The sequence below is a fragment of the Gambusia affinis genome, linkage group LG21, assembly GCF_019740435.1.
Source record: "Gambusia affinis linkage group LG21, SWU_Gaff_1.0, whole genome shotgun sequence".
Classification (NCBI taxonomy): Eukaryota; Metazoa; Chordata; class Actinopteri; order Cyprinodontiformes; family Poeciliidae; genus Gambusia; species Gambusia affinis.
The window spans coordinates 1,765,149-1,790,680 of NC_057888.1; the positions used below are offsets into that span (position 1 = coordinate 1,765,149).

The 25,532-nt window shown below is 37.6% G+C and overlaps 2 protein-coding genes and 1 long non-coding RNA gene across 3 annotated transcripts; 1 reads left to right on the plus strand and 2 right to left on the minus strand.

Annotated features, from left to right (window-relative positions):
* Positions 1-1,494: 1,494 nt before the first annotated feature.
* On the minus strand, positions 1,495-25,515 carry LOC122824484. Its single transcript, XM_044105221.1, has 13 exons — positions 25,471-25,515; positions 24,543-24,614; positions 24,331-24,433; positions 21,903-22,220; positions 21,565-21,831; positions 7,518-7,826; positions 7,154-7,417; positions 6,106-6,408; positions 5,735-6,001; positions 4,543-4,851; positions 4,143-4,409; positions 2,296-2,565; positions 1,495-2,193 (listed from the first exon to the last, which is right to left on the minus strand). Exons 1-13 carry the CDS (start codon positions 25,477-25,479, stop codon positions 2,069-2,071), a joined length of 2,883 nt encoding a protein of 960 aa, XP_043961156.1. The 5' UTR covers positions 25,480-25,515; the 3' UTR covers positions 1,495-2,068.
* LOC122824418 (frizzled-7-A-like) lies at positions 16,154-18,626 on the plus strand. Its single transcript, XM_044105092.1, has one exon. The coding sequence runs from the start codon at positions 16,735-16,737 to the stop codon at positions 18,364-18,366; it is 1,632 nt and encodes a 543-aa protein (XP_043961027.1). The 5' UTR covers positions 16,154-16,734; the 3' UTR covers positions 18,367-18,626.
* Positions 19,416-19,836, minus strand: LOC122824497. Its single transcript, XR_006369517.1, has 2 exons — positions 19,770-19,836; positions 19,416-19,696 (listed from the first exon to the last, which is right to left on the minus strand). It is a non-coding gene; the product is annotated as an uncharacterized LOC122824497 (long non-coding RNA).
* Positions 25,516-25,532: the final 17 nt, after the last annotated feature.

Here is a 25,532-nt window from a genome sequence, read left to right on the forward strand (position 1 = left end):
GTGCCATTCCTGTGGCACATCTAAAAACTGCAGGAGAGCAGCCCTAGAGGACTGGAGTTGAAACCCCTGATCTAAATGAGCTATACAATCTTGACTACTTTGGTCTTGCATCTAAGGAGGAGGACAGGAGCTTCCAGCATAGCGTTCATATGTTACACCCGGCTGGAAAAGCCACCTACTGCAATGTATTCATCTCCACTTTTCCTTTCAGTGGCCTCCTTGAAATATACTCAGAAACAGAATTAAAGCAATTCAAACAGAACAACATCATTAATGTTTATGGTAAATGAAATAATAAAAGTTATATGAAGAATAAAACAGCAAATGTTTGATAATAATATCTACAGTTTCTTCAATAGTTTCTTTTAGCAACAAAATGATTTTGCTCTGCAGCAAAGAACAGCAAAGAGCTTCTAATGTGTAAAACTCACCACTAGGTGGCGCCCTTCCCCTCCTCAGGCTCAAACAGCAACATGTAGCATCATGACATGTTGATGCCCAGCAGCAAACCTGAGTCTTTATCACTGAGTCATTCACAAAGCAGATACTTTCATCCTGTTTGTACCAAACAATCAATTCATTCATTTCATGACTATTAAAACTTTTGACATAAATTTTGGTTTCTGGGTCACTTTGGGAGGCAGCTGTGTTGATCTTGTCTCATACCTGTTGTTGATGTTTGGAGGTGAAGTTTCCATTTTAGGCTGGTCTAATATTAAAGGTTGATGATGATTATAACATTATGATTCCCTTAACAGTGATGAAGAAAACTGTTAAGAAATGTTTTCCATTTAATTCCCACTGGACTAAAATGATGCAGTTAAACCTCAACAGCTGAAACCAAATTTACATTTAAAAATCATCAATGATCCAACCATAAATAGTCACTTATAGTGAATGTTTGGAGTTTGCAATCAGGACTCCATAGTTCTGTTTGGCTGGTAAAATGTCTTTGTGAATGTTTGTCAAAGTTAAAATAAAACTGTAGATCTAAATCAAACAGATCTGACTGGATCTGGAAGAAAATCTCTCTTTGGTTTTTGGTTATATGCTAAACTGAGCTGCACTGAAGAAAGTCAGGAAAATTCATTTATTTCCTTTTGTGAACCAAATATTAATTTCAGTAAAATTAATATTTGGCAAGTTGATAAATATTTCACAGCTAAACTCAATCTGACAAAAAGACAAATTTTATTGTCTTGTGTTAATGGCCATTTCAGTTTTTAACTATTCCATATTTATGATGTGATCTATTATTGTTCCATCATTTTTAATAAAATGTTTCTCCTCTGATTTTGCTGATGTTGAATCTAAAGTTTCCCTCATTTATTCATAACAGGAGAGAGATTTACATTTGTTTCAATAAAAATAGATCAAATGATTTTCTGCAGCAAAATGATGAACAATGTCACAAGTTTTATTTTATTCTAAACAGAAACAAAAGTCAACCTGATATTTTTATGATTGATGTTACAATGTTAGAAAAATGAGGCATTTTAATTTTTATTTGGTTTATTGAAGAACAAAGAATTTATGTAACAAAAGAAATAATGAAAGAAAATCTTCAGAGATAAACATTTTATTGATACTTTTCTGATAAACTGGTAGAATATAAAGAATATGTTTAGCTGCGCCCCCTGCTGGGCAGAAGATGAAACTATAAAATCATCACATTTAGGAAAAAAATAACAACAAATATTTACAAATGTGAGAAATAATTAAAGAACATGAAGAACTAATCGTTTTGTTAAACTACATCAAAGCTCATAAATCAGATACTTATGTAATAAAATTAATTTTCTACAGAAATAAACATTTTACTGATAAAGCTCTGAGAAAGTTTAGCTGGTAGAATATAAAGAATATGTTTAGCTGCGCCCCCTGCTGGGCAGGAGATGAAATCATCATAAAAATAAAAACAGAAATGTCTCTAAATATAAGAATCAGCTGAAGAACATGAAGAGCTGATCATTTTGTGAAACTACATCAAAGCTCATGAATCATCTTGACGGGTAAAATGTGAGAACGGCATTAAAACTAAACCACTCTCTGAATGTGAATGAAAGGGTTAAAGCTGCAGAGCTTCACTTTCCTCCAGTTTCTTCTTGTAGAACATTATGAATCCAGCTGCTGCTGCTGCAATCACAACACAAACCACCGTCCATCTGATGAGTTCAGGAACCACCAGATTCTCTGGAACCAAACAAGTTCAGGAGTTTAACTTAAAGACTCATTTGTAGTTTACAATATTAGATTTTTACCATCTAATGAACCTTAAATCCTGAATCCTGTTACCTCCAGTCCTCCTCAGATAGAGGTGAGTTATAATGGTCTCCTCATCATGGCTGAGCTCACAGCTGTAAACTCCCTCCTGATCTGAGGTCACATCCTGTAAGGTGAGGCTGCCGGACGCTGAAACTTTCCTCACATGTTTCCTCCAGTCCTCTGAGATGCTGGAGATGTTTCTGTCAGTCTTGGTCAGGATGATCTGACGCTGGTTGAACCTCCAGACCAAACTGGACTTAGAAATGTTTAAGGAAGTGCAGCAGATTGTAACTTCAGCACCTGAGAAATCAAAGTTTATGAGTTCAGAACATTTCAGCAACAAGCAGCTCAAAATGCTTCACATTATAAAAACTCAGAACAGTAACTAGTGATGAAATGAGCAATAAACATTTTGCAAATGGCGTCAAAATCATCAATAATAATAAAATATATTAATCAATGTTCCAGTTATTATTAATCAAAAGCAACTCTGACCAGCTGGGTTTTTATCCTAGATTTGAAGGAACTCAGTGTTTCTGCTGTTTTGCAGTTTTATGGATGTTTGTTCCAGATTTGTGGTGCATAGAAGCTGAATGCTGATCACTAGTAACTGAAACCTAAATCTATAACTCTAGATTTATAACTCTAGATATATAACTCTAGATCTATAACTCTAGATCTATAACTCTAGATTGTTCCTTTTTAGGTTCAAAGATCATAACTTCAGTTTTGTTTCTGTTCAGTTGGAGAACATTTTCTCTCATCCACACTTTTATCTGTTCTCAGCATCTGTTCAGTGATTGGCTGGGTTCAAAGGTCATTTTGAAGCTTAAATGACATTCAGAAAAACTGTTTGTTCAAACAAAGTCTGTTTGTGACGTTTCTTGGTTTTTAACCACATTTTATATTTCAATAATTAACTGCTCTCTGCACAAAGATGGGAATCATTCTGAGGTCAAATCTGGAATAAAGTAATAAAATAGTGATAATTGTTCATGAAAAAACTACAAATTACTGTAACAACCATAATAAAACTTCCTGGTTCAGTTTTCAGAATCACTTAACACTTTCTGAGATGGAAGATGGACATTTTAAATATATCAATAAATGTAATAAAAGATTATATTTAGAATGAAGCTTCTAAATATAATCTATCTATTAGATGTTGTATTTTAATAAGGATTTAGAAATGTTGGATAAAATAAATCATCAAATGGAACAAAATAATTATTTAACATATAAAATTTCCTGCAGGAAACTCAGTAATAAAATCTTCTGCAAAGCAAATGGACTGAGGAAATATTTCTACAATTATGATCAAAATCAGCTGCATTTTATTAAGCAGGTTTGATTCTGTCATTAAATTATATTGAAAGTTCTAACATGTTAAATGTGTTTAATGTGTTTAGAAAGTTATTTAATGAAAATAAATCCCAGCAGCTCAATAAAGAAAATCCAGTTTTGAAATAAATGATGAATATTTTCATAATAAATTTGTCTGCAGTTAATAAACATTTTCCTAAATCATCTCTGGTTTCCATCAATATGATGTTAAACAACATTTGAGTGACTAAAATCTGCCAGATGTTTCCATCCAGGACAGGAAACCTTCATCCATGGACCAGATGTTTCATTTGCATAAACAGGAAATGCATCCAACCAATCAGCTGCCTTTCTGCAGACGTTCAGTTTGTGATGCACTTGATGTAAAAAGCCTCACTCTGAAAACTATCATGGCATAAAGTAGCTTTTTAGTGAAAATTAAAGTTATTTGCATGTTTCAAAATGAAGTTTAAAATTTAAATTAAAATTAAATGCAAAAGGAAACAAAAATACCAAAGATTTTAAATATCAGAACTTTCTGTACATCTGCTGACCTGGTTCTGCTAAAGTTGCTCTCCTCTGGTTCTTCCTGGTTCTGATGGTGCAGCTGTAGATCCAATCAGTCTCATTCTCTGGAACCGTCAGAGAGCTGCTGATGTCATAAAGCTTCTCCTCAGTCTGATGGACTGTGGTTCTGTTCTGCAGAACCGTGTTGGATGGAGGCTCAGTGGACCAGGTGAGTTCAGGTTGAGGGTAGATCCCCTCTGAGCTGCAGGTGATCCTGTTTCCATCCTGATGGATCCTGATGTCAGAGACTGGAGCTGCAGGAGAAACATTAAATAAATTAACAATTTCTCAGAAGAAATATCCTAGAACCACAAAATAGAAATACAACTTTTATAATCTTATTTCAATAAAGTTTTTTTTTCTTTTATTCAAATCAAGTTGTTCTACCTTCTACTGTAAGGAAAACAAGACGTTTATAATAGACGCCATTTATCTTTGGAGTGCACTCATATCTTCCCTCATCATCAACCTTCACTCCTCTCAGCAGCAGATCTCCGTTTCCTCTGGAGATTTGATCCTCAAACAGAGACACTCTGGATCTGAAGCTCTCAGAGTAACTGGAGCCACGATGGTCATAAGATACAATCAAAGAATTTGAAATTTCATGTTGCCATGTCATGTCATTAATCCCGTTCTCGAACTGACATGGTAAAATACAGTCCTGGTTGAGAAGACAGGACACGCTGGTTCCAGTATCTGCAATAAGAAATAAAAACAGATGAAAGTTGAGTTGAATGGTGTTGAGGAGGAAACCCAGATCCTCTGAAGGATCAGAGAAAAACAAGATCTCAGCAAATATTCTCCATGATCCAGATTATGTTCACTGAACCAAAAGTTCTGGTTCTGATAGGAAAACAGGGAGGAATCACTCTGATGTAGAAGGAAAAACATTTGAGAAAATTTTTTATTTTTATTTTACATTACTGTTTATAAATAGAATGTTAAAATAATATTTAATTGTTCCAGTTATTGGAAAATATTTCCAGTGAAACTATTATTGTCATTATAACTGAGCAGCTTCCTGTTTGCTGCTATTTTGATTATTTATCTTTAGTCAGGAGATCCAAACCTGTTTTCCTATTTTCTGCAAACCTTTGAAGAAACAAATTATTGATTAACAGTTAAAACACTGAACTAAATGTAAATCCTGATCCTCAGTTCTTTTTCTCTGCATCTTCATGGGGATAAAACTTATAAACTTACTTTTCTGTTGGTGTTTTCAATTGTTTTTGATGAAAGTTTCCACAAATTCAGCCTTAAACTGGATTCTGAAAAGATCCTTTTCCAGAATGTAAAAGTGTTTAACTACAGAATATATTTCACTGAATACCATCAGTTATAATGTTGGAACAAATACTTTTCATTTACAGGGGAATGTATTTTAAATTAGGCTTCCTCTCATATTTTTATGTTGTCGTGTAAAATGGGATTTAGATTGATATTAAAATAAAATCACTGAATGTAAATCAAACCTCTGGATGTTTCATGAGGTTTCAAGTCAAAGTTAAATTAAATGGAAGCAAGAAACAAAAATACCAGCTTATTAAATGATATCAGAACTTTCTGTACATCTGCTGACCTGGATTATTTAGAACTGCTCCCCTGCTGTTGATCCTGGTTCTGATATTACAGATGTAGATCTGACCTGGATCTTCATCTGGAACCGTCAGAGAGCTGCTGATGTCATAAAGTTTCTCCTCAGTCTGATGGACTGTGGTTCTGTTCTGCAGAGTCGTGTTGGATGAAACCCCGAGGTACCAAATGAGTTCAGGTTGAGGGTAGATCCCCTCTGAACTGCAGATGATCCAGTTTTCATCCTGATAGATGCTGATTGCAGAAACTGGAGCTGAAAATAACAATAAAAATTAACAATTTCACATAAGAAACATCCCACAACAACACAATTCAAATGATCAAAATCTAATTTGAATTAAAATAAAGAAGTCCTACCTTCTACTGCAAGGACGACAGAATGTCTATAATAGATCCCAGTTGTAAATACATAACACTCATATGTTCCCTCATCATCAACCTTCACTCCTCTCAGCAGCAGATCTCCGTTTCCTCTGGAGATCTGATCCTCAAACAGAGACGCTCTGGATCTGAAGCTCTCAGAGGATCTGATGTTACCCTGGTCATAACTTACAATCAGAGATTTTTCACGTTCCCATGTCATGTTGGTGACCCGATTCCTGAACCGACATGGTAAAATGCAGTCCTGGTTGAGAAGACAGGACACTCTGGTTTCAGACTCTGAAATAATAAAAACAGATGAAAGTTGAGTTGAATGGTGTTGAGGAGGAAACCCAGATCCTCTGAAGGATCAGAGAAAAACAAGATCTCAGCAAATATTCTCCATGATCCATTTTATGTGCATCTCGCATTTTTTCAGACGGCTTGCTGCGGGCCGGTTCTAATAATAAATCAAGATCATCCCAGGGGCCGTAGAAAATCTTCTCGCGGGCCGGATGTGGCCCGCGGGCCTTGACTCTGACATATGTGAACTATAGTAAATGAGTTGAATCAACCTTAATAAATGAAGTTGAAGCAACACATTTGCTTTAAATTGGACTAACAGAATTACATTGTGCAGAAATAAAGTTATCATGTGGAAATTCTTTCCATGATTTTTTTTATGTTAATCCAACAAGTTATTTTGTGGACCAAATAAAATGTATCTAATTTTCAAGCAGATTCTTATAAATTTATCTGGTGGTTTGGTAAAGAGGCTCTAAGCTTCTCTAAACATAAGATCTGTAACCATGGTTACAGTAGTAAATAAAATCACTCAGTTTGATCAAATATCAAGAAACCTCTGGATGTTTAATATTTGTAATATTTATGCATTACAGTGATATTTAATGTAATCTTTATATTAAATGTTTACATGACATTAATGTAAACATTTAATGTAAAGGTTACATTAAAGACAAATTAAATGTTAGCATGAAATAAAAAGACCAGTTTATAAATTAAAACTTTCTGTACATCTGCTGACCTGCTCTAGTTGAAGTTTCTGTCCTCCAGTTCTTCCTGGTTCTGATGGTGCAGCTGTAGGTCCGATCAGAACCGTCTGGAACCGTCAGAGAGCTGCTGATGTCATAAAGCTTCTCCTCAGTCTGATGGACTGTGGTTCTGTTCTGCAGAGTCGTGTTGGATGGAGGCTCAGTGGACCAGGTGAGTTCAGGTTGAGGGTAGATCCCCTCTGAGCTGCAGGTGATCCTGTTTCCATCCTGATGGATCCTGATGTCAGAGACTGGAGCTGCACACAATATGAGAAAATGAAGAAATATTAAAGAAACAAAAATAAAAACTCTCAAAATATGATTTCAATAAAATGTTTTCAGATTAAGGTGTCCTACCTTCTACTGTAAGGTCAACATAATTAAAATAATTGGTGTCATTTGTCTTTGCAAAGCACCAATATCTTCCCTCATCATCAACCTTCACTCCTCTCAGCAGCAGATCTACGTTTCCACTGGAGATCTGATCCTCAAACAGAGACACTCTGGATCTGAAGCTCTCAGAGTAACTGGAGCCACGATGGTCATAAGATACAATCAGAGATTTTGAAATTTCATGTATCCATTTCATGTCACTAATCCTGTTCCTGAACCGACATGGTAAAATGCAGTTCTGACTGAGATCACAGGACACGCTGGTTTCAGACGCTGAAATAATAAAAACAGATGAAAGTTGAGTTGAATGGTGTTGAGGAGGAAACCCAGATCCTCTGAAGGATCAGAGAAAAACAAGATCTCAGCAAATATTCTCCATGATCCATTTTATGTTCACTGAACCAAAAGTTCTGGTTCTGATAGTAAATCAGGGAGGAATCACTCTGATGTAGAAGGAGAATCATTAAAAATTCATCTGGATTATTTATGTTTCTGATTAAAAATATTGTGTAAAAATATTATATTCCAATGATTAATGAAAACATATTTCTTGAAATTCCATCAATAAAACTCTAATCATTGATCAGCTTTCAGTTTGTTCTGCTGGTATTGATTATTTATCTTTAGTGATGAAATCCAAACTCAGAGGCTCTTTGCCATCACCCTAATCTTTAGCTCCTTCCTTCATTTATCACCTTCAAGTTTGGACAATTGCTGCTCTGCTATAAAATATAAATATTACTGAGAGACAGAAAAAACTTGTTTGTAGAAATAAAATATTAGTTTGAACTTTAATCTCCTATTAGTAATTCTGTATTTATCTGTGAAAGCACCAAATAAAAAAATCTCATTTCTTGAATATGACAAAAAATATATATATAAAAATGTTTTTTTAGGTTTTAAAAATATATGTTTTCTGTGTTTTAATTTTCTAACTTTTCCAAAAAACAACAAAATCATATTTTTTTCTGATAATTTGTCAGATGGAAACGTGTTGGTGAGTAAATTATCACAACAATATTAGACCAGAGATCAGAGTTACTGCTCTAACTTTCAATCATGATTCAAAGTTTCTTTAATATTTTCATTTCATTTCCTGTTTCCTCCTCACATTGAAAGCAATAATCTGCTGTTAATATCTGAATGATAATAAAATAAAGGAAGCAATAAATGTTTTACTCACCTTCATTAATAACAGCCCTCACAAACGGTAAAAATAGTAAAAACAAGAATCTCCTGGTTCTGATCATTTTACTCCTAATTTTCACCCATTTGCTGCAAAACAATGAAGAAACAAATTATTGTTAAAACACTGAACTATATTTAGATGCTGCACCTCAGTTTGATTAAAAATGTAAATAATTCTTAGAAAATGTCTCTAATCCAGAATAACTCTGATGACATGCAGCTTCATTTATCTCAGAGTTTCTTCTGGTTGTAGGAGGAAGTTTGTTCTGATAAATGTACTGATCAGCTTTCATGATAAAACCACTGGAGGAGGAAGAAACGTCCCCGGTGTTAGTGGAAGAATAATGAGGCTTTTATTTTGAAATGTTCATTAAGCTTCATTTTAAAGTTCCACCCTCTTACCATGTGTTACAGTGATTGGGTTAAACCAGTCATATAAAGCCCAAAACAGCAAATATCTGCTATGAAAAATGTGAAGGTTTTATTTTGTAGTGTATTTGATGCTCTTATTTTGACAGTCCAATGTGATTGTCAGTTTAGAGCACATATGTCAGAGTCAAGGCCCGCGGGCCACATCCGGCCCGCGAGAAGATTTTCTACGGCCCCTGGGATGATCTTGATTTATTATTAGAACCGGCCCGCAGCAAGCCGGGCGCGCACTTCTGTTCGATCCTCACAACAACGCGCACCCCCACCCCCCTACCCCCCGTTCGATCCTCACAACGCGCAGGAAATTACGAAGGCTTGGGCCGGTCCGCTGCACTAGACCAAATGCGTCATTTAAAAAAATCTCAATGAACATTCGATCAGTCCGGCCCTCGGCTTGTAGCTAAATTTTTTATTTGCCCCTCCGTCCATTTGACTTTGACACCCCTGGTTTAGAGCATCTGTTGTCCATGAGTCTGTCACAGCTCATTGCTGTGTCCAAATTCAGGGTCTGCATCCTTTTTTTATTGCATCAAAACGTTCATACAATGTATAAAATGAGGAAAAACAAGAAATAAAATGCCAGAGGATACAAGGAATAAAAACAATATAAAGTATAATACAAGGAGCACAGACAGAGATAAGACAGTTTCTGGGAATACAGGTCACCAGGTTAGTTCGTAATGAAGTATTTGAAGGGCAAAGTCCAAACTGTCGTCCATTTGATATCAGAAACAAACTGTCTCCAGTCGTGGCTCACATAAGCTGCAGTAACAATGTTCTGCTGAAATAAGGATCTTAGTTTATTCACGGCCTTTCAAAGATGTAGACCTTGAATCTGGACACAGGTAACTTAACTTCCTCTGCTCTTGTCCAGTGGCGCAAAAGGTGGCTATGCAGCCTATGCAAGGCATAGGGGCGCTGCACTAGAGGGGGCGCTAACAACGATGTAGGAATTTTTGTCTAGTCAGCATTTTATGTACTTAACCGCTGTTTGTGCATGAAATGATCAATAACAAAGGAACAGCACTGATTAGGCGCCCCTGCCCTCCCATACAGGTAGCTTGGGCAGCGGCCCTTCGAAAACGCGCCGAGGCTCGTTTTTTTCTTTTCTTTTAAATTTGTAGTAATGCCTCGAAAACAGGGAGCTAAAGATGGGGCGCATAAAAAGCTCCGGGGCACAAAACAGAAAACAGAAGAGGGGGAAGGATAAAGATGTTAGAGAGACAAAGAAAAGGTTTTCAAAGTGGTTGAAAGACAGAAGGTAAGTAATGTCAGTGTATCAACAGGAGAGTTGTAAATATTCAGGTTAGCTTAAGCTAGGCTAAAATGACAGGTTGTTGTTGTTGTTGTCCAATACGCGACGCGATTTATTCCGTATTGCTATAAATGTCTGATAGACACACTTATCACACACATCTCAACAATAAGTATAATAATAATGACCAAAACAAAACACGGGAAATATTAAAGTCAACTAAATTGTCGTTGCGGGACCTAAATAGGACCCCACGAACTGACTGTTGTCATGGTTACCTAGAGACGGACACTACGCAGCCGCAGTGAGCTGCTATCAACCAGTGTCTTTAAAATGTCCATCCGATAAAACACCGTCCTTAAAGTAAAACCTCTGGCAGAAATACAGACGGTAGTGGGAAGATACAGGCTAAACAATCACAGTGAAGTTTAATAGGAGCATTAAAATAAATGTGTTGGTGACATTCAGTGGTTTGATATCAGACAGAATGGATCAGGACAGGAACAGCAGAACCTAAAGAACCTAAAGAACCAGACATCAGTCTCTTCATCCCTCAGTCATTTCCTGAGACCAGAAAATAATAAAGATGGCAATTTAAAGAACAAATCATACAAATAGATTAATAGTAAATAAATAAATATTGTGAAAAGAACATTAAAAACATTTGTTAGGATTGTGTAGAAAAAATGTTGATTTCTTTTATAAATAGGGTTTTGTGGTCAATATTATTTCACTATTTTATTAATGTGGGTTGCCAGTTTGGATCAGACTTCCTATCAAGCTATAAGAATGATAGAAAACATGCTAACAAAAAGCCTCAGACCTGCAGCTCATAGGACAGGGTGTCAAACTCCAGTCCTCAAGGGCCGGTGTCCTGCAACTTTTAGATGTGCCTCTGCTGCACCACACCTGTAAAGCGTAATTAGGTCATTAGCAAGGCTTTGGAGAACTGATCTACACATTAAGCCATTTCATTCCAGTGTTTTGTGCCTGTGGCACATCTAAAATCTGCAGGACAGTGGCCCTTGAGGACTGGAGTTTGACACCTGTGGCATAGGAGGTTCTAGACAGGCTAACAGAAACGGCTCTTTGGCTCACTGGTACAAGTTTATGACATGAGGGGGAGGAGGGAGGGTGGTGAGATGTTTGCATCCACCTCAAATATATGTAGTTGCGCCTCTGCTCTTGTCCCGTCTTGTAAGAGTTCCACCATCAGCATCCTGTGTCCTGTTGCCATGGTAATGAGTCCTCTGGGAACCGTCGTGTGAGTGAGGCAGAGGGACGCTGCGGCTCAGGCCACAGTAACGGTGAAAGGAAGCAGTAATTATTCTGAGGTGAAGAATACTAGGTGTATCGCCTGCAAACACAATGTGACTGTGTGTCGTTACACACAGTCACATTTTTACAGCCAAACGATGCTAAGGGCTAAAAGTTAGCAAACCCCAAAAAACCCATCAGCCACTTTCCTTCCTCAGTCTCGTTGTCCTCCAGACAGAAACACTGAAGTTTTGTCTGTTCTCCATTTTTATGATTCTTTTTCTTTTTCCATGTTTTGTTGGTGAAAATGTCAAAACTTCCAACTTCTGTATAAAACATCACTGATAAACAGCTAAATTAGCTCAACGGCTAAACTATTCAGTCTAGAAGCTTTTTCTGAGCTTCAAGCTGTTTAAAGCAGCTAAAGATGTTTTTTTATCAACAATAAACTTTATTGAACAGCAGTTTGAGAGGATCGGAGTTGGAGAGCAATAAGCAACTTTATCTTTACATGTTTTATCTTGTTTAAGGATAAATTTTAACAACCTGCAGCTGCAGCTCTGACTTCCTCCTGAAACCTCAAAGTTTTCCTCTAGTGACGCTGGTTCTACTGATAAACTGTCCTAACCACGAATTTAACAGATTAAAAGGAGCTTTTAGCTTCATGTGAATTTGGTTGATATCTTAGAATATAAAAGTTTCTGGGTAAAAGATGATAAAAAGAGTTTCTGTGTTTCCTGGTTGTTTTATTTATTCATGTTTTCAGCAGCTGATAAAATCTTACATGAAGTTCTGCGTGTTTCTGACTGATAGAGGTGATAAAAACTTTTACTGCATTATCTGTTTCTTTTCTGAGTTTCTTTCTATCTGTTGTTTTTCTCAGTTTATAATGTTTCATTCACACGTTAAAGAAAATGTTATTGAAAAATTACATTTTCTTAGTTTTAGTCAACAAGTTTTATGATGATTAAGGTGCAAAACAAATCATGCTGCATTTAACATGATTTCATTTTTCACATGTTGATTTTCACTTCAACTGGATCTCAGTAAAAACACAAACATGGAACTTCATCAGCAACATAAGAATCAAAAATGTTATGAACATTTACAAAAAGATAAAAATGTCTTTCATCTGATGCCGTTTTGTTGGAGATGGAGAGCTGCATGTTACTCTGTCAGTTCCTGTTTGACTCTGAATTGATCATCAGTGGATCAAAGTTTCAGCTGGAAACTCTTCATTCTGAGATCGGCAGAACCAGAACCAGAACCTTAAGATCCAAACTGCTCCAGGATGATTGTGGGGGTTTATTTTAAACAATTGGAATTAAATGATGGTTCTTTAAGATTGTCAACATTTTGTGCTCTATGTTGATCAAAATGATAAGTTGTCTTTTTTTTTCACCCAACAGGTTATGTAACATTAACGGCTCTAAAAAATTTATTTTGCTGAACTGAAGGCAACAATAACTTTTTGGGTTGTAACGGTTGTCTAGTATATAAAATGTACAGTTAGCAGTTATAACAGGGAAAATTAGGAAATAATTCAAGTTGCATGAACACATGAGGCATGTGAGCCTCCAAACATTAATTTAAAAGTTTTCTGCAGATCACAGTTGAGCCTGAGCAGACAAGCAGAGGGGCAAAACAATCCCTGCAGAGACAAACAGACAAAACGCTGCTGGATGTTCCTCCTCTGTGTCCCTGCTTGTTCCTGGATGTAAATCTGCTCTCTGGTCCCTCTGGACTTCCTGTTAGCATTCATTAGCATTCATCAGATTAATGAGCATGTTTGTCTCTGAACGGCTTCATGAATAAATACAGATGATTTATTAAAGTTCCCTTCAGACGCTCACTGACAGAGCAGTTTTTACCTCGCTGAGTTTAACTTTTAAATCTTTTTGTGTCTGAAACAGAAATGAAGCCTAATCTGTAAAAAACAGAACAACTCAAACAGTAACTGTAGTGCTGCTCAAACGTTTGACGTTCAGTTTACAGTTTCAGTACAAAGTTACTGATTCAGTCAAACTTCTTTAAATACTTGATGCAGTCTGAACTTGATTAATGAAAAGCTCACATTTCCTAATAAATACTGAAGGAATAAATGAAGTTATCAGTGATGAATCCAGCAGATTTGAACTGTTTGTTCATGTTGGAGGGAAAAACCGTCTCTGATTGGAGTTTTAATCATCTGAGGTTTAATTCTCTGTTTTCCTATGTCCCGGTTCGTGTCCCGGTTCACGTCCCGGTTTATGTCCCGGTTCACGTCCCGGTTCACGTCCCGGTTTATGTCCCGGTTTATGTCCCGGTTCACGTCCCGGTTCATGTCCCGGTTCCAGTAATCACCCTCCTTCACTTGTTTCTGTTCCAGATCCTTTGGTCGTCTTTCTGATTCTCATTTTCTTGAGGGTTTTGGTGAATTTTCTGTGTTCTTCGTTTTCCTCTTGCCTCAGTGGGTTTGTTGTCTTTTTTCTAAATAAAGAAGTTCTTCAGTTCTTCAGTCGGGTCCAAATCTACCAACACAAATCATGACAGATCTTTCTAACTCTTGCATGAAACTTTGTCTAATTCTCAATTAGTTAAAAAAAAATAGTAATTTAAAACACATTATAACTACAGACTCCAGTTTGTATGATAATGAGAAACGTTGCTTCCCTGTGGAGAACCGCAGGGCTCAGTGTTTGGGCCAAGTTGATTTATTTTATGCATGTTCTCACTTTGTTAGAGAGACGTTTCTTTAGTTGAAATTATGACACCAACTGTGTTTTAATCCATGAATCTTGAACCCAGTGAGTAAAAGAACAATTAAAGAAACATGAACACATTTCAGCCTCAGGGCCCTTCAGGAGCCTCTGCAAAGGTTTTTGTTGTTTAGGCTGTTTTGTGAGTCCAGAAACGATCATTTCTGAAACAGAGTCCCCGAGTGGAAAGTTTCAAAAAGCTGGTTTCATGATTTTATCTTTACCCACAAGCTGCATTTTTAAAATCTTTTAATCTTTTTACATTTCTCCATGTTTCTCACTCTCACGAATAACAAACATGGTGCTGTTTTGTGTTGTCTGGTGCTTTCAGTGTTGTTTTGTGGTGTGGCAGCGTTACAGCGCCACCAAATGGTCTGGCATGTGAACTACAGTGTTTTCAGTGATCCTGGTTTATGGAAACATTTTTAAAAAAATCATTTATAAAATGTTTCATGTTCGTCTCCAGGTGAAGCGATGCAGGAGAGTTAATTCTGCTTTTATTTCTAAACTTTGGTCACTTTAATTCATTATTTTCAGATAATCCTGAGTTAAACTTTTACAACTTTAAAGTTTGATTCCTCAGACTGTGTTGGGCTTCTGTAACATTTATGTTTATTTTAATTTGTTGTGATATTTCTAATCTCCAGAGTAGAAACATTTCTCTCTCTCTCACATTCAACCTTCTGTTTTTAACAACTGATTCAGTAATTAATTCGTTTTCTCTCATTTCTTTGTAGTTTTTATTCATCAAAGGAGTCAAATGTTCATGTTTGTGCTGGAAAACAAAAGTTTCAGAAGTTTTTTACTCTTTTGTTTTGAACAGTTCATGCATAATAAATGTATAATTCTCTATCTGGCAGCAGAACTCTTAGATCCCAGTGACTGACAGAACATCAGATCCAGTGACGTTTGATCGATCGCTGAGATGAAAGAGACCAAACAAGTTTGCTGCATATTTAAATCTGTTTGTTTTTCTGAGTTTCTGGGGAGAAAATGCATCAATGGATGAAGTAATTAATAAACCAAAATGCTCTGAAGTCTTTGATTTCCAGCATCTGAGCTGTTAGAGTTCAGAACTTTGAGATGCTAATTTTATTTTAAACAACTTTTCTTTTTCCTGCAGTTCTTTTTATTTGGACAATAAAATCTAAATCTAAAGTTCCTGAACGTCCAACAGAATCCAGTCTGCATTAAAACCTGATTACTCAAATATTCTGATAATAAAAGTGAGTTGAAGACGAGGAGGTGAAGGAGTGAAGAGGAGACGGTTCTTCCTCATCCTCCTCATCAGCAGAAACAAAAATTAAAAATAAAAATCAGATGACTAGCAAAAATATGTTCACTTCTACATAATGTTTCTCTGATGTATTTTATTTTTTTTAACTATGTATTTTATTTTTAGTTTCCTACATGCATACGTTTCTTTATTTTAAAAATGTGAATGTATTGTTTATGTTCAAATATTAATATGATTTATATGAAAAAATACAGCAGAAAAAATGGTAATATTTTCTACAGCCAAAAATGAAACAGAGGAATTTTAATTTTAACAATAAGATGATTTAAAACCTGAACCAAAGAGTTTATCTTTTATTTATGGATTTAAATCTGAGCAGATTTGATTTCAGTTCAACGTCTGGAAAATGGATTTATTTTAACTTTTTTTTGCTATTTTCTTTGAAATTATTGTTGGTTATTATTGTTTATATAATAGTAAAACAATTTATTAATTCTTTGCTCTTTTTTTAAACAGTTATTTTTTCCTCCCTCAAATCACAACTTCTACAGTTTATTCTTATTAAATTAGTAAAAAGGTTAATTCGGCTTGTGATAATATTTTCAGAAACAACACTTGGTTTGGACACCTGAAAATTAAGATTAATATCAAGAAAAAAAAGGTTTATTGGCAAAACTCAACGTTTTTCAACTGTTATAAATAAATTAGACTAAATCATCAGAGTAGTGAAATAAAACTAATAGATTGTTTTTACTGCTGCTGTCTCAGGTTCATTATACTGGACGGTTCGGTAACTTTGTGTTTTAAAGTTCAGGATTTATCTGCATCGCCTCACCTCCATGTCTACATGGACCAATCAGAGAAGAGACGAGCCTCTGATTGGAGGATGGAGCAGGAGCGGCACCAGAACCGTCCTGACTGGAAGGAGCAGGAGCTGAAGTCTGAATGTTTGACCCAAATTCTGTCATTCAGGATGAAACCAGGAAGAATCTCTGAAATCCTTCAGTTTTCTGCAGCTCAAAGTCTCTGAAAGTCTCTCCTCCTCTTCACATCTCTGAATATTGCTACACACCTGTGATGAGAACCTGCAGCTGGTTCTGGAGGTCCACCTTCTGCCTGACGCTCCTCCTCCAGCCCGGATCGGCTCAGCATGAAGACGGGAATTCGGTTCTGGAGCCCGGTTCCTGCCAGCCCATCTCCATCCCGCTCTGCACCGACATCGCCTACAACCGGACCATCATGCCCAACCTGCTGGGTCACACCAACCAGGAGGACGCGGGCCTGGAGGTCCACCAGTTCTACCCTCTGGTCCAGGTCCAATGTTCGGCGGAGCTGCGGTTCTTCCTGTGCACCATGTACGCCCCGGTGTGCACGGTATTGGACCGGGCCATCCCGCCCTGCAGGTCTCTGTGCGAACAGGCCCGGAACGGCTGCGAGGAGCTCATGAACAAGTTCGGCTTCCAGTGGCCGGACCGGCTGCGCTGCCAGAACTTCCCGCTCCACGGAGCCGGAGAGATCTGCGTGGGTCAGAACAGGAGCGATTCAGAGGGTCCGGCCGAGCCGAACCTGACTGCCCGGCCTCCGTTCCTCCGGGGCGACCAGCGGTTCTCCTGCCCCCCGCAGCTCCGGGTTCCGTCCCGCCTCAGCTATCGTTTCCTGGGGGAGGATGACTGCGGGGCCCCCTGCGAGTCCGACAAACCCGGCGGATTGATGCACTTCAGCCAGGAGGAATTAAAGTTCAGCCGGGTCTGGGTCGGGTTCTGGTCCATTTTGTGCTGCGTCAGCACGCTCTTCACCGTCCTGACGTATTTACTGGACCGAAGGAGGTTCGTCTACCCGGAGCGGCCCATCATCTTCCTGTCTGGCTGCTCCTTCATGGTGGGGCTGGTCTACAGCGCCGCCTTCCTGCTGGAGGACAAGGCGGTGTGTGTGGACCGGTTCAGGAAGGAGGGGTACCGGCTGGTGGTCCAAGGGACGGAGAAGGACGTCTGCACCGTCCTGTTCGTCGTCCTCTACTACTTCAGCTTGTCCGGCTCCGTGTGGTGGGTCGTCCTGGGCTTCAGCTGGTTCCTGTCCGCCGGGATGAAGTGGGGCTATGAGGCCATCCAGGCCAGCTCTCAGTACTTCCACCTGGCAGCCTGGCTGGTTCCGGCGCTGAAGACCGTCCTGGTGCTGGCTGTGGGCCGGGTGGAGGGCGACCTGCTGAGCGGCGTCTGCTCTGTGGGAGTCTACAGCCTGGAAGGCCTGCGGGGATTCATCCTGGCGCCGCTCTCCGTTTCCCTCCTCATCGGCGCCTCCTTCCTGCTGGCCGGCTTCGTGTCGCTGCTCCGGGTCCGGTCCATCATGAAGCACAACGGCACCGAGACGGAGAAGCTGGAGAGGCTGATGGTGCGGATCGGCGTCTTCGGCTCGGTCTACACGGCCTCCAAAGCGGCCGCCATCGCCTGCCTGCTGTATGAACAGGCGTTTCGGCCGCAGTGGGACGCCGCCTGGCGGATGCAGACCTGCAGACACTTCGCTGTGCCATGCCCGACCCGAAACACACCGCCGGTCTCGCCGAACTTCTCGGTCTTCATGATCAAGTACCTGACGACCTTCACGGTGGGGATCGGGTCCGGATTCTGGGTCTGGTCCGGGAAGACGCTGCAGACGTGGCGCCGCTTTTCCAAGAGAGCGAACATGAACGGAGAGGCGGCGGCGTGGAGGTGAAGCTTCTGGACCGGACCGAACCCAAAGTGAATCTCCGGAAACCCAAACTAACTGATGGAGGTTTTTATTTTTACTGTATTTTACACTGAAAGCAACACAAAATGTTTCTAGTGTTTATTTCAAATATTTTAAAACACTTGAAAAACCAAACTACTGTAGAAATAACTCTCAAGTCAATAATTCCTAAATATTGATGACATGTTGAATATCAAAATATTTGGGGCTGCACGGTGGTGCAGTTGGTACCACTGCTGCCTTGCAGTAGAAGGTCCTGGGTTCAATTCCTTCCTGCATGGAGTTTGCATGTTCTCTCTGTGCATGGTGAGAGAACATGCAAACTGCAAATTTACTTCAGTTAAATTTAAACTTCAGTTAAATTCAATTTCCACGTTTCCAAACCATGACTGTCAGGTTAATTCGTCTTTTTTCCAAAATATCAAAATACTGGCAGATTATTTCACAAATACTTTTTCATCAAGATTAAGGAATTATTGACATAAAATAAGCTCCTATATATTATTCAAGTTACTTGTAAGTTTGTTTTGTATTATTTAAATAAATATAAAATATATACATAAACCATAAAATAGTTTCTCCAGCTCTTGTTGCAGATAATTTGTCTAAATTTATTTCTTCTTAACATCCAACTTGTTTCTGTGTTTCTACTATTTTTTGTATTTATTGATTTTTACTTCTCTATTATTATTTTATTCATTTGTTTGATGCGTCTTTGAGTCTTTATTATTTTTAAGTTTCATTGTGCTTCCTTTCATGCACAATGATAATAAAAATTATTCTGTTTCAAGTCTTAAAAAATGTTTGCACCAGAAAGTCGCCAAAAAAAAATTACTCTAAGATTTTCTTCGTTTCTTTTCTCAGTTTCTTTTCAACATTTGAAACAACTTTACCTTTTAAAATGATCAGTTTATCTGAAATAAAATCAGTGTTTGACTGAACAGGTGGATGAATCTTTCTAATTAGCTCTAAATGTTCCAGTTTGCTAAACGTCTTTTGTAAAAACAGTGAGAGGTCCTGGGATTCTCAGCTGGTCTTGGTTTCATCCAAAAGTTTATTTACAGAAAGACAATAAAAATATAAATCCACAGGGAACCGTTGAGTTGGCAGAAGGACGATCAATCAGTCTGTTGTCACGTTTCCATCACAACCTCAGAAAATCCCAGAGATCTTTGTTCTGGTTTTGGTGCTAAAGTTTGGAGTTTTTCTGCAGAGTGTTTTTGCTCAACCAGGTTTGACCTCCCAGATATGAAATGTTTTCCTCCTCAGACGTCAGGAGGAACATCAGGATGTTTCTGCTGCTTCCTAAACTGTCCTGAAGGTGAAGAGAGGGAGACAAATTAGATGATATTTTAAATTTAAACTGACTTCAGTATCAGGATTCTTACGTTTTTATTCTAATTATTAAAATAAGTCCAATAAATGTCGATCATTGTATCTGACAGCATGTTGGGGTCATGATGAGTGAAATGACCTTTGTTACTTCAGGAAGTGAAGCAGCAGGAAGGCAGATGTTCCTGTGAATAACGCCACAGCGCCCAGAGCGGCAGCAGCAACCAGGGAGGAACCTGGAACAAAATCACCAAAGATCCTTTCAAAATAAAGGCTTTAGCTCTAAATACAAGCTTCTTCAAAGACTGTACCAGTCAGTATTACAGCAATTTGAAGGAAACCTCTGACCAAAGACGCTCTGCCACAGAAGAACCATTTGTGGTCAAAAGTTTACATACCCTCATCGTTGCCATGTTTGTACATAATTAAGTTAAATTAGTGACCTCAGACAGTCTGCTGGTTATATTTAAATTTTATTTCCTGTTTGTTATATGTAATATAACAAACAGGAAATAAAATTGTTGTCTATTATATTCATATTATATGAAGCTGCTGTTTTATTTCCTGTTGAGTTACTGCAGATGGAAAATTTAAATTTTCATCATAAATCCTGTCGGATAAATTATTCAATTCAATTCGATTTGATCTACTCAAATTAACCTCATTCCATTTTATTTACTTCAGTTAAATTCAATGAACTTAATTTAATATATTTTAATTAAATTCAGTTCAAGTCGATTTAATAAATCAATCAAGTTAACTTCACTTAACTGAATTTAATACATAAATAAAATGTATTTGATTTAATCAGAGGGTTTTTGAAGTGTAATCCAATATCAGTGGGGGTGTATGTAAACATCTGAGCCTTTGTGAACTATTTTGACCTTTTGGTTCAGATAAACTTTACTGTGATTCTGATAATTCGCTCAGTTTGTTTTATTCAGTATCTTTAAAATGATTCAGTGTTTCCGTGGGTTGCCAGGTTGGGCTGTTGCCAGGTTGGGTTCGTACCGGGGTGTTTCTGTATGGTCAGCATGGTGCCGCTGATCGCCGCCTCCTGCGCGTTGCTGATCTCGCAGCTGTACAGGCCCTCCTGCTGCGCGGTCAGACCCCGCAGCGTCAGGCTGCCCGACGCCGCCACGGCCTTCACGTGTTTCCTCCAGGCCTCCGCCACGCTGTGGCCGCCGTCCGTCCGGTTCCAGCTCAGGAGGATCCGGCTGCGGTTGAACCTCCAGACGAGCCGCGTCACGGTCAGGTTCCAGGCCGAGCAGTTGATGGTCACTTCCGCTTCCGGCACGCTGACAGAAACTGAAACCAGGATGCAACACATTAACGCATCTTGGAAAAAAAAACATAAAAAAATAAAATAAAAACTTTCATCAGGTGTTTAAAACGACACTGTAAAAACACAAAATATTTCAATGTATTTTTTATCTAGTTTTAGTACAAATATCTCACTATGTTCCCATTTTATTTCAATAAAAACATGAGAAAAATGTCTTATAAGTGAAATAATCTGCCAGTGGAAACTTTTTAAAATCAATATTAAGGAATTATTGACCTAAATTAAAACTCCTATATTTTGCTGAAAAGTTAGTTTTGTCTTCTTTAAAAAGTTGTTCCACTGACAGATTATTTAAATTATTACAAGATATTTTCCTGAGTTTTAGGTAAAACAATCTGCAAGTGGAACCAGTACTTTAAAAAAATCAACATTAAAGAATTATTCACATAAACAAGCTGCTGTATTTTACTGAAAAGATACTGGTGATTTATTTTCTGCCTTATTTCAGACATAAATCCTTGTAAATATTTGTTGTTTTTGCAGTGGGACGGCGCCTCCTGCCTTGCCTGGTGTGAAGAAGGTGAGCCTCCTGCTGCTGCTCCTGGTGCTGAAGCTGCAGCTGAAGGTCAGGAAGGAAACGCCCTCTGACAGCGTCAGGGAGCTGCTGATGTCGTAACGCTGCTCTGCGGTCCGGCTCACTCTGATGGCGCTCTGGACGCTGGTGTTGGACGAGGCCTTAAAGGACCAGCTGTGCTCCGGACTCGGGTAGATCCCCTCTGAGCTGCAGCTCATCCTGTTCCCCGTCTCTTCGATCTTTAGCTCAGTGACTGGAGCTGAGAGAGAAGAGAAAGGAGAAGTGACGACGTGTAAAGGTCGGTGATTCCTGCAGCAGCGTGTTTCTCACCGTCCACCATCAGGTTGATGAACGAGTGACTGATGGCAGCAGAGCTGTTGGCCACGCACTCGTATCGCCCCTCGTCCTGAACTTTGACCCCTCTCAGCAGCAGAGAGGCGTTTCCTCTGGAGATCTGATCCCAGAACAGAGACGCTCTGCCTCTGAAGTTCTGGTCCTGCTGGCCCGGCTGACTCTGATGGCTGTGAAATGAGCGGACCGGAACCGGCCGGGCCTTCAGCTGAACCCAGTGGATGTGGATCTCATCGCTGCTGTGGAAGCGACACGGCAGGACGCAGCTCTGCATGTAGACACAGGAAACGTCGACGTCTGAAACCCGACATGGAGACATGAAGGAAAAACTCAACGTGACGGCAGCAGAAAGGACTTTACAGAACAAAACACAAAAACAAAAAAATCACAACTTAAAACACGTCAAACTTGTAATTTCTGAACAGTAACTTGTGTAAATGTGAGCTTCACAATAAAATTAAATGTTTCGGGTTCCAAACTTTCCAGCACATAAGTTAAAGTGTCAAATGAATCTTTAAGCAAACAAGATGCAGCTTTCAGAAGGTTGTAAGAAATTCAAACAAAGTAAAGTTTCAGGAAGTTACCAGAAAGTTCTGAGAAATGAATCTTTAAACACCTGAAAGGAAACTTTCAGTTCCAGGAAGGCTGAGAAAATAAAATGTTAGTTTGAAGAATTACTTGATAAGTTTGGGAAGAATAAGATATTTTTTAATGAAATGTTAAATAGAGCATCAGTTTAATTTTAACGTGTTTAATCTTTTCTTATTGTCTGACTTTAGGATGATGTTTCATCTGTTCTGGATGTAAACAGATCAATCAAACTGAGGCGGTTCTGAATCAATAACCGTCTGAAACTGATAAATGATCATATTTACTAAAGAACTGATGATTATTTATTACTTATATGATTAATAATGATTAAACATACAGAATAACCTGAATGATGTTTCAACAAGAAGTCTAAAGTTTTCCTTTAAAACTTGTCAACAAAACACTGAAACTGTTTTTGTTAAATTGATAAAAGTTAGAAACCATTTAAGATCAAAGGTCTGTTATTATAATAAACATGTTAATAAAATTATCTTTTTATCTCTTCATCATATAATGAGGAGATTAAATGAAAATGTGCAACATGTTGGCCGTATTCCTCTAATGAATAATTTCAATATAAATTTTTTAGTTTAGTTTAGATCATGGTTGTCCAAAATGTGGTTCAGGGGCCAATTCTGGCTCCTGGACTGATTTTTTGCGGCCCCAACTGCGATTTAAGAACGACACAAACCCGTCCTGCTAACAAAATAAACCTGGCTACTTGATTTATAAAATAAATGCATGCTCTATTTACTGTTAAGATGGTCATTATTAGTAAAAATATTTAATTTTGGTGCAGAATTAATTCTAAACTGAAGATTTTGATTCATGTACCAAAAGTTTGGACTCGACTGGAAGATTTTATTCCCAGAGGGAAGCAGAACTAAATAAATAATATCAGTTTTAACTAAAAATGAACAGATAATTCAGGTTCATAAATATAGTAATAAAAACTAAAACATGATCTGACAGAAATGAGTCAAATGTTTGTTTATGTTTTGAATATTTAAGTAAAATACTTACATAATGTCAAAATGTTTATTTTTATATTTTTTTTTCAGTGTGGAAGAATAAACATTAATGCTCCCAAATCATAAACTTTCAAAAAATTAAATTAATTACATGTTTAATTCAGACATAAAACAACTAAACCTGCATTTTATAAAATCTATTTAATTTTAGTTTCAGTGGATTAATAATTATTATTTCACCAAAAAACAAATAAAATAACCAACAATAATTTACTGCTAATATTATTAAATATTATATCCATCAATAATCAGATGATAAACAGTTTATGTTAAATGTGAAATTATCCACATCTTTACTGAAACTCACAAACTTTTCCAGTAAATCTGAATTTAAATAATTTAACATGATTTAATTCTTAAAAATTATCCTTCATATTAAACAACTCTTGAATATTTTCTAGTAATTGTTTATTTCTGACTTTGTAAAGATTTTCCAAATATTCTGTTTGTGTTTTCTAAATATCCGACCTTATTGATTATTGATATTGCTCTTTTTGTCAAAGCCTGTAGTGTAGATTTGTAATTATTGCCCAGGTTATTACACAATAACTTAGACAGGATGAGATTAATGAACAATAAAATAATGTAAACAAACATTTAAATCAAATCTGTTCTTCTTGTTTTTGTCACAAATTTAGATTAAATTCAGTTTATATCTCAGAAAACTCATTTGAACATTTAACTAAAAACCATATTGTCAGATAAAAACACTTTAACACTAACAGAGAACAGGAAGGTGAACTATTCTAAAAATCTCTAGAACATTTATGAAAACTTTGACTGACCTCCAGTGGAAACGGCCCACAGCCACACAAACTGCAGCATCAGCAGAAATCCGGAGCAGCTCAACATTTTCCTGCCACATTTCATCAGAAACAAAAACCTGATCTGGAGAAAAGATCCAGATTCAACGGGAAGAGACAGCTTGTCTCTGGAGGACTGGTTTTTCCTGATCAATATCAAATATATGATGTGTTTGCATATAATTTTTCCTTACGGGAAGCCGTAGAGGACAAACTGGAGTTGTGTCAACAATCACCTGCTGCGTGACGCTCGTTTCCTCGTCGCTCTGCAAACACACCAGGAACAACATCTGAACTCATAAACTCTTTATTTGGTCTGTTGTTACATTTGAAAACAGATTTATTTTGATTGGCTGAATCTAAAAACTAAATGCAAAGATTTCATTAAATAAATCTTAACTTGTTTTTCTCTGTTTTTTACCCATCATGTTATTGAATAAATTACTCCATAAGATAAACATTAAAATAATTGCTCCAGTTAATTCAGAGACATTTACTTTGCAGTTTTTACTTGAAAAAATGTGAATTAATTTTACTCAATAATAAGATGTTTTTATATTTCACTTGCACGTTTACATAAAATATACTTTTACTTTGCAAATAAAACTTTGTTGGACATAAATCTGTTGCATTAGGTTCTCTCTGTTACCTACTGACATTTTACATGCATTTGTTAAATTAGAAATTTATTAAAATACTTGGTATGATAGATGAAGTTTGCTTGTCTTTTTAAGATTACAAACTAATTCAAAGTAACACAATAAATATAATGTATCGTTTTAAAATAAAGGAGCAAACATAATAATTTATTGTAAAATTGAATAATAACCAGAAGTCATTTTTTTCAGTGTGCAGCTGAAGGAGTTTGCTGTTAGTGAGAAAACCAAAAACCCAAATCAAAACAAAACTTCTCCTGAATTTCCAGCTTCAACATGTTGATCTGATGAACAAACGGCTCTTCACCGTAAAATCAGATGTGAAACCAGTTCCTGACTTTTCTCCATCTGTTCTCTTGTTTCTTCTGGTTCCACTTCCTGTTTGGACATCATGTCTGGTCCGTCGTCTGCAGCTGTAAAACAAAGCCTGGGTGAAAATTCAACCTGGAAGATTCTCCAGCCTCACCTGCATCATCCAATCGGTGCGACTCGTTCTCTTTGAGGTCACCGGGTCATCTGTTGCCATGG

What these genes read in the sequence shown, in the direction of transcription:
- LOC122824484 (XM_044105221.1), bottom strand. An exon ending in AGCAGTTCTAAATAATCCAG is followed by an intron (nt 4,852 to 5,734) that starts GTCAGCAGATGT and finishes TTCTTATTGCAG; the next exon opens with ATACTGGAACCAGCGTGTCC. An exon ending in TGTTTTCCTTACAGTAGAAG is followed by an intron (nt 4,410 to 4,542) that starts GTAGAACAACTT and finishes TTTCTCCTGCAG; the next exon opens with CTCCAGTCTCTGACATCAGG.
- LOC122824418 (XM_044105092.1), top strand. Translation starts at nt 16,735, where the DNA reads ATGAGAACCTGCAGCTGGTTCTGGAGGTCCACCTTCTGCCTGACGCTC.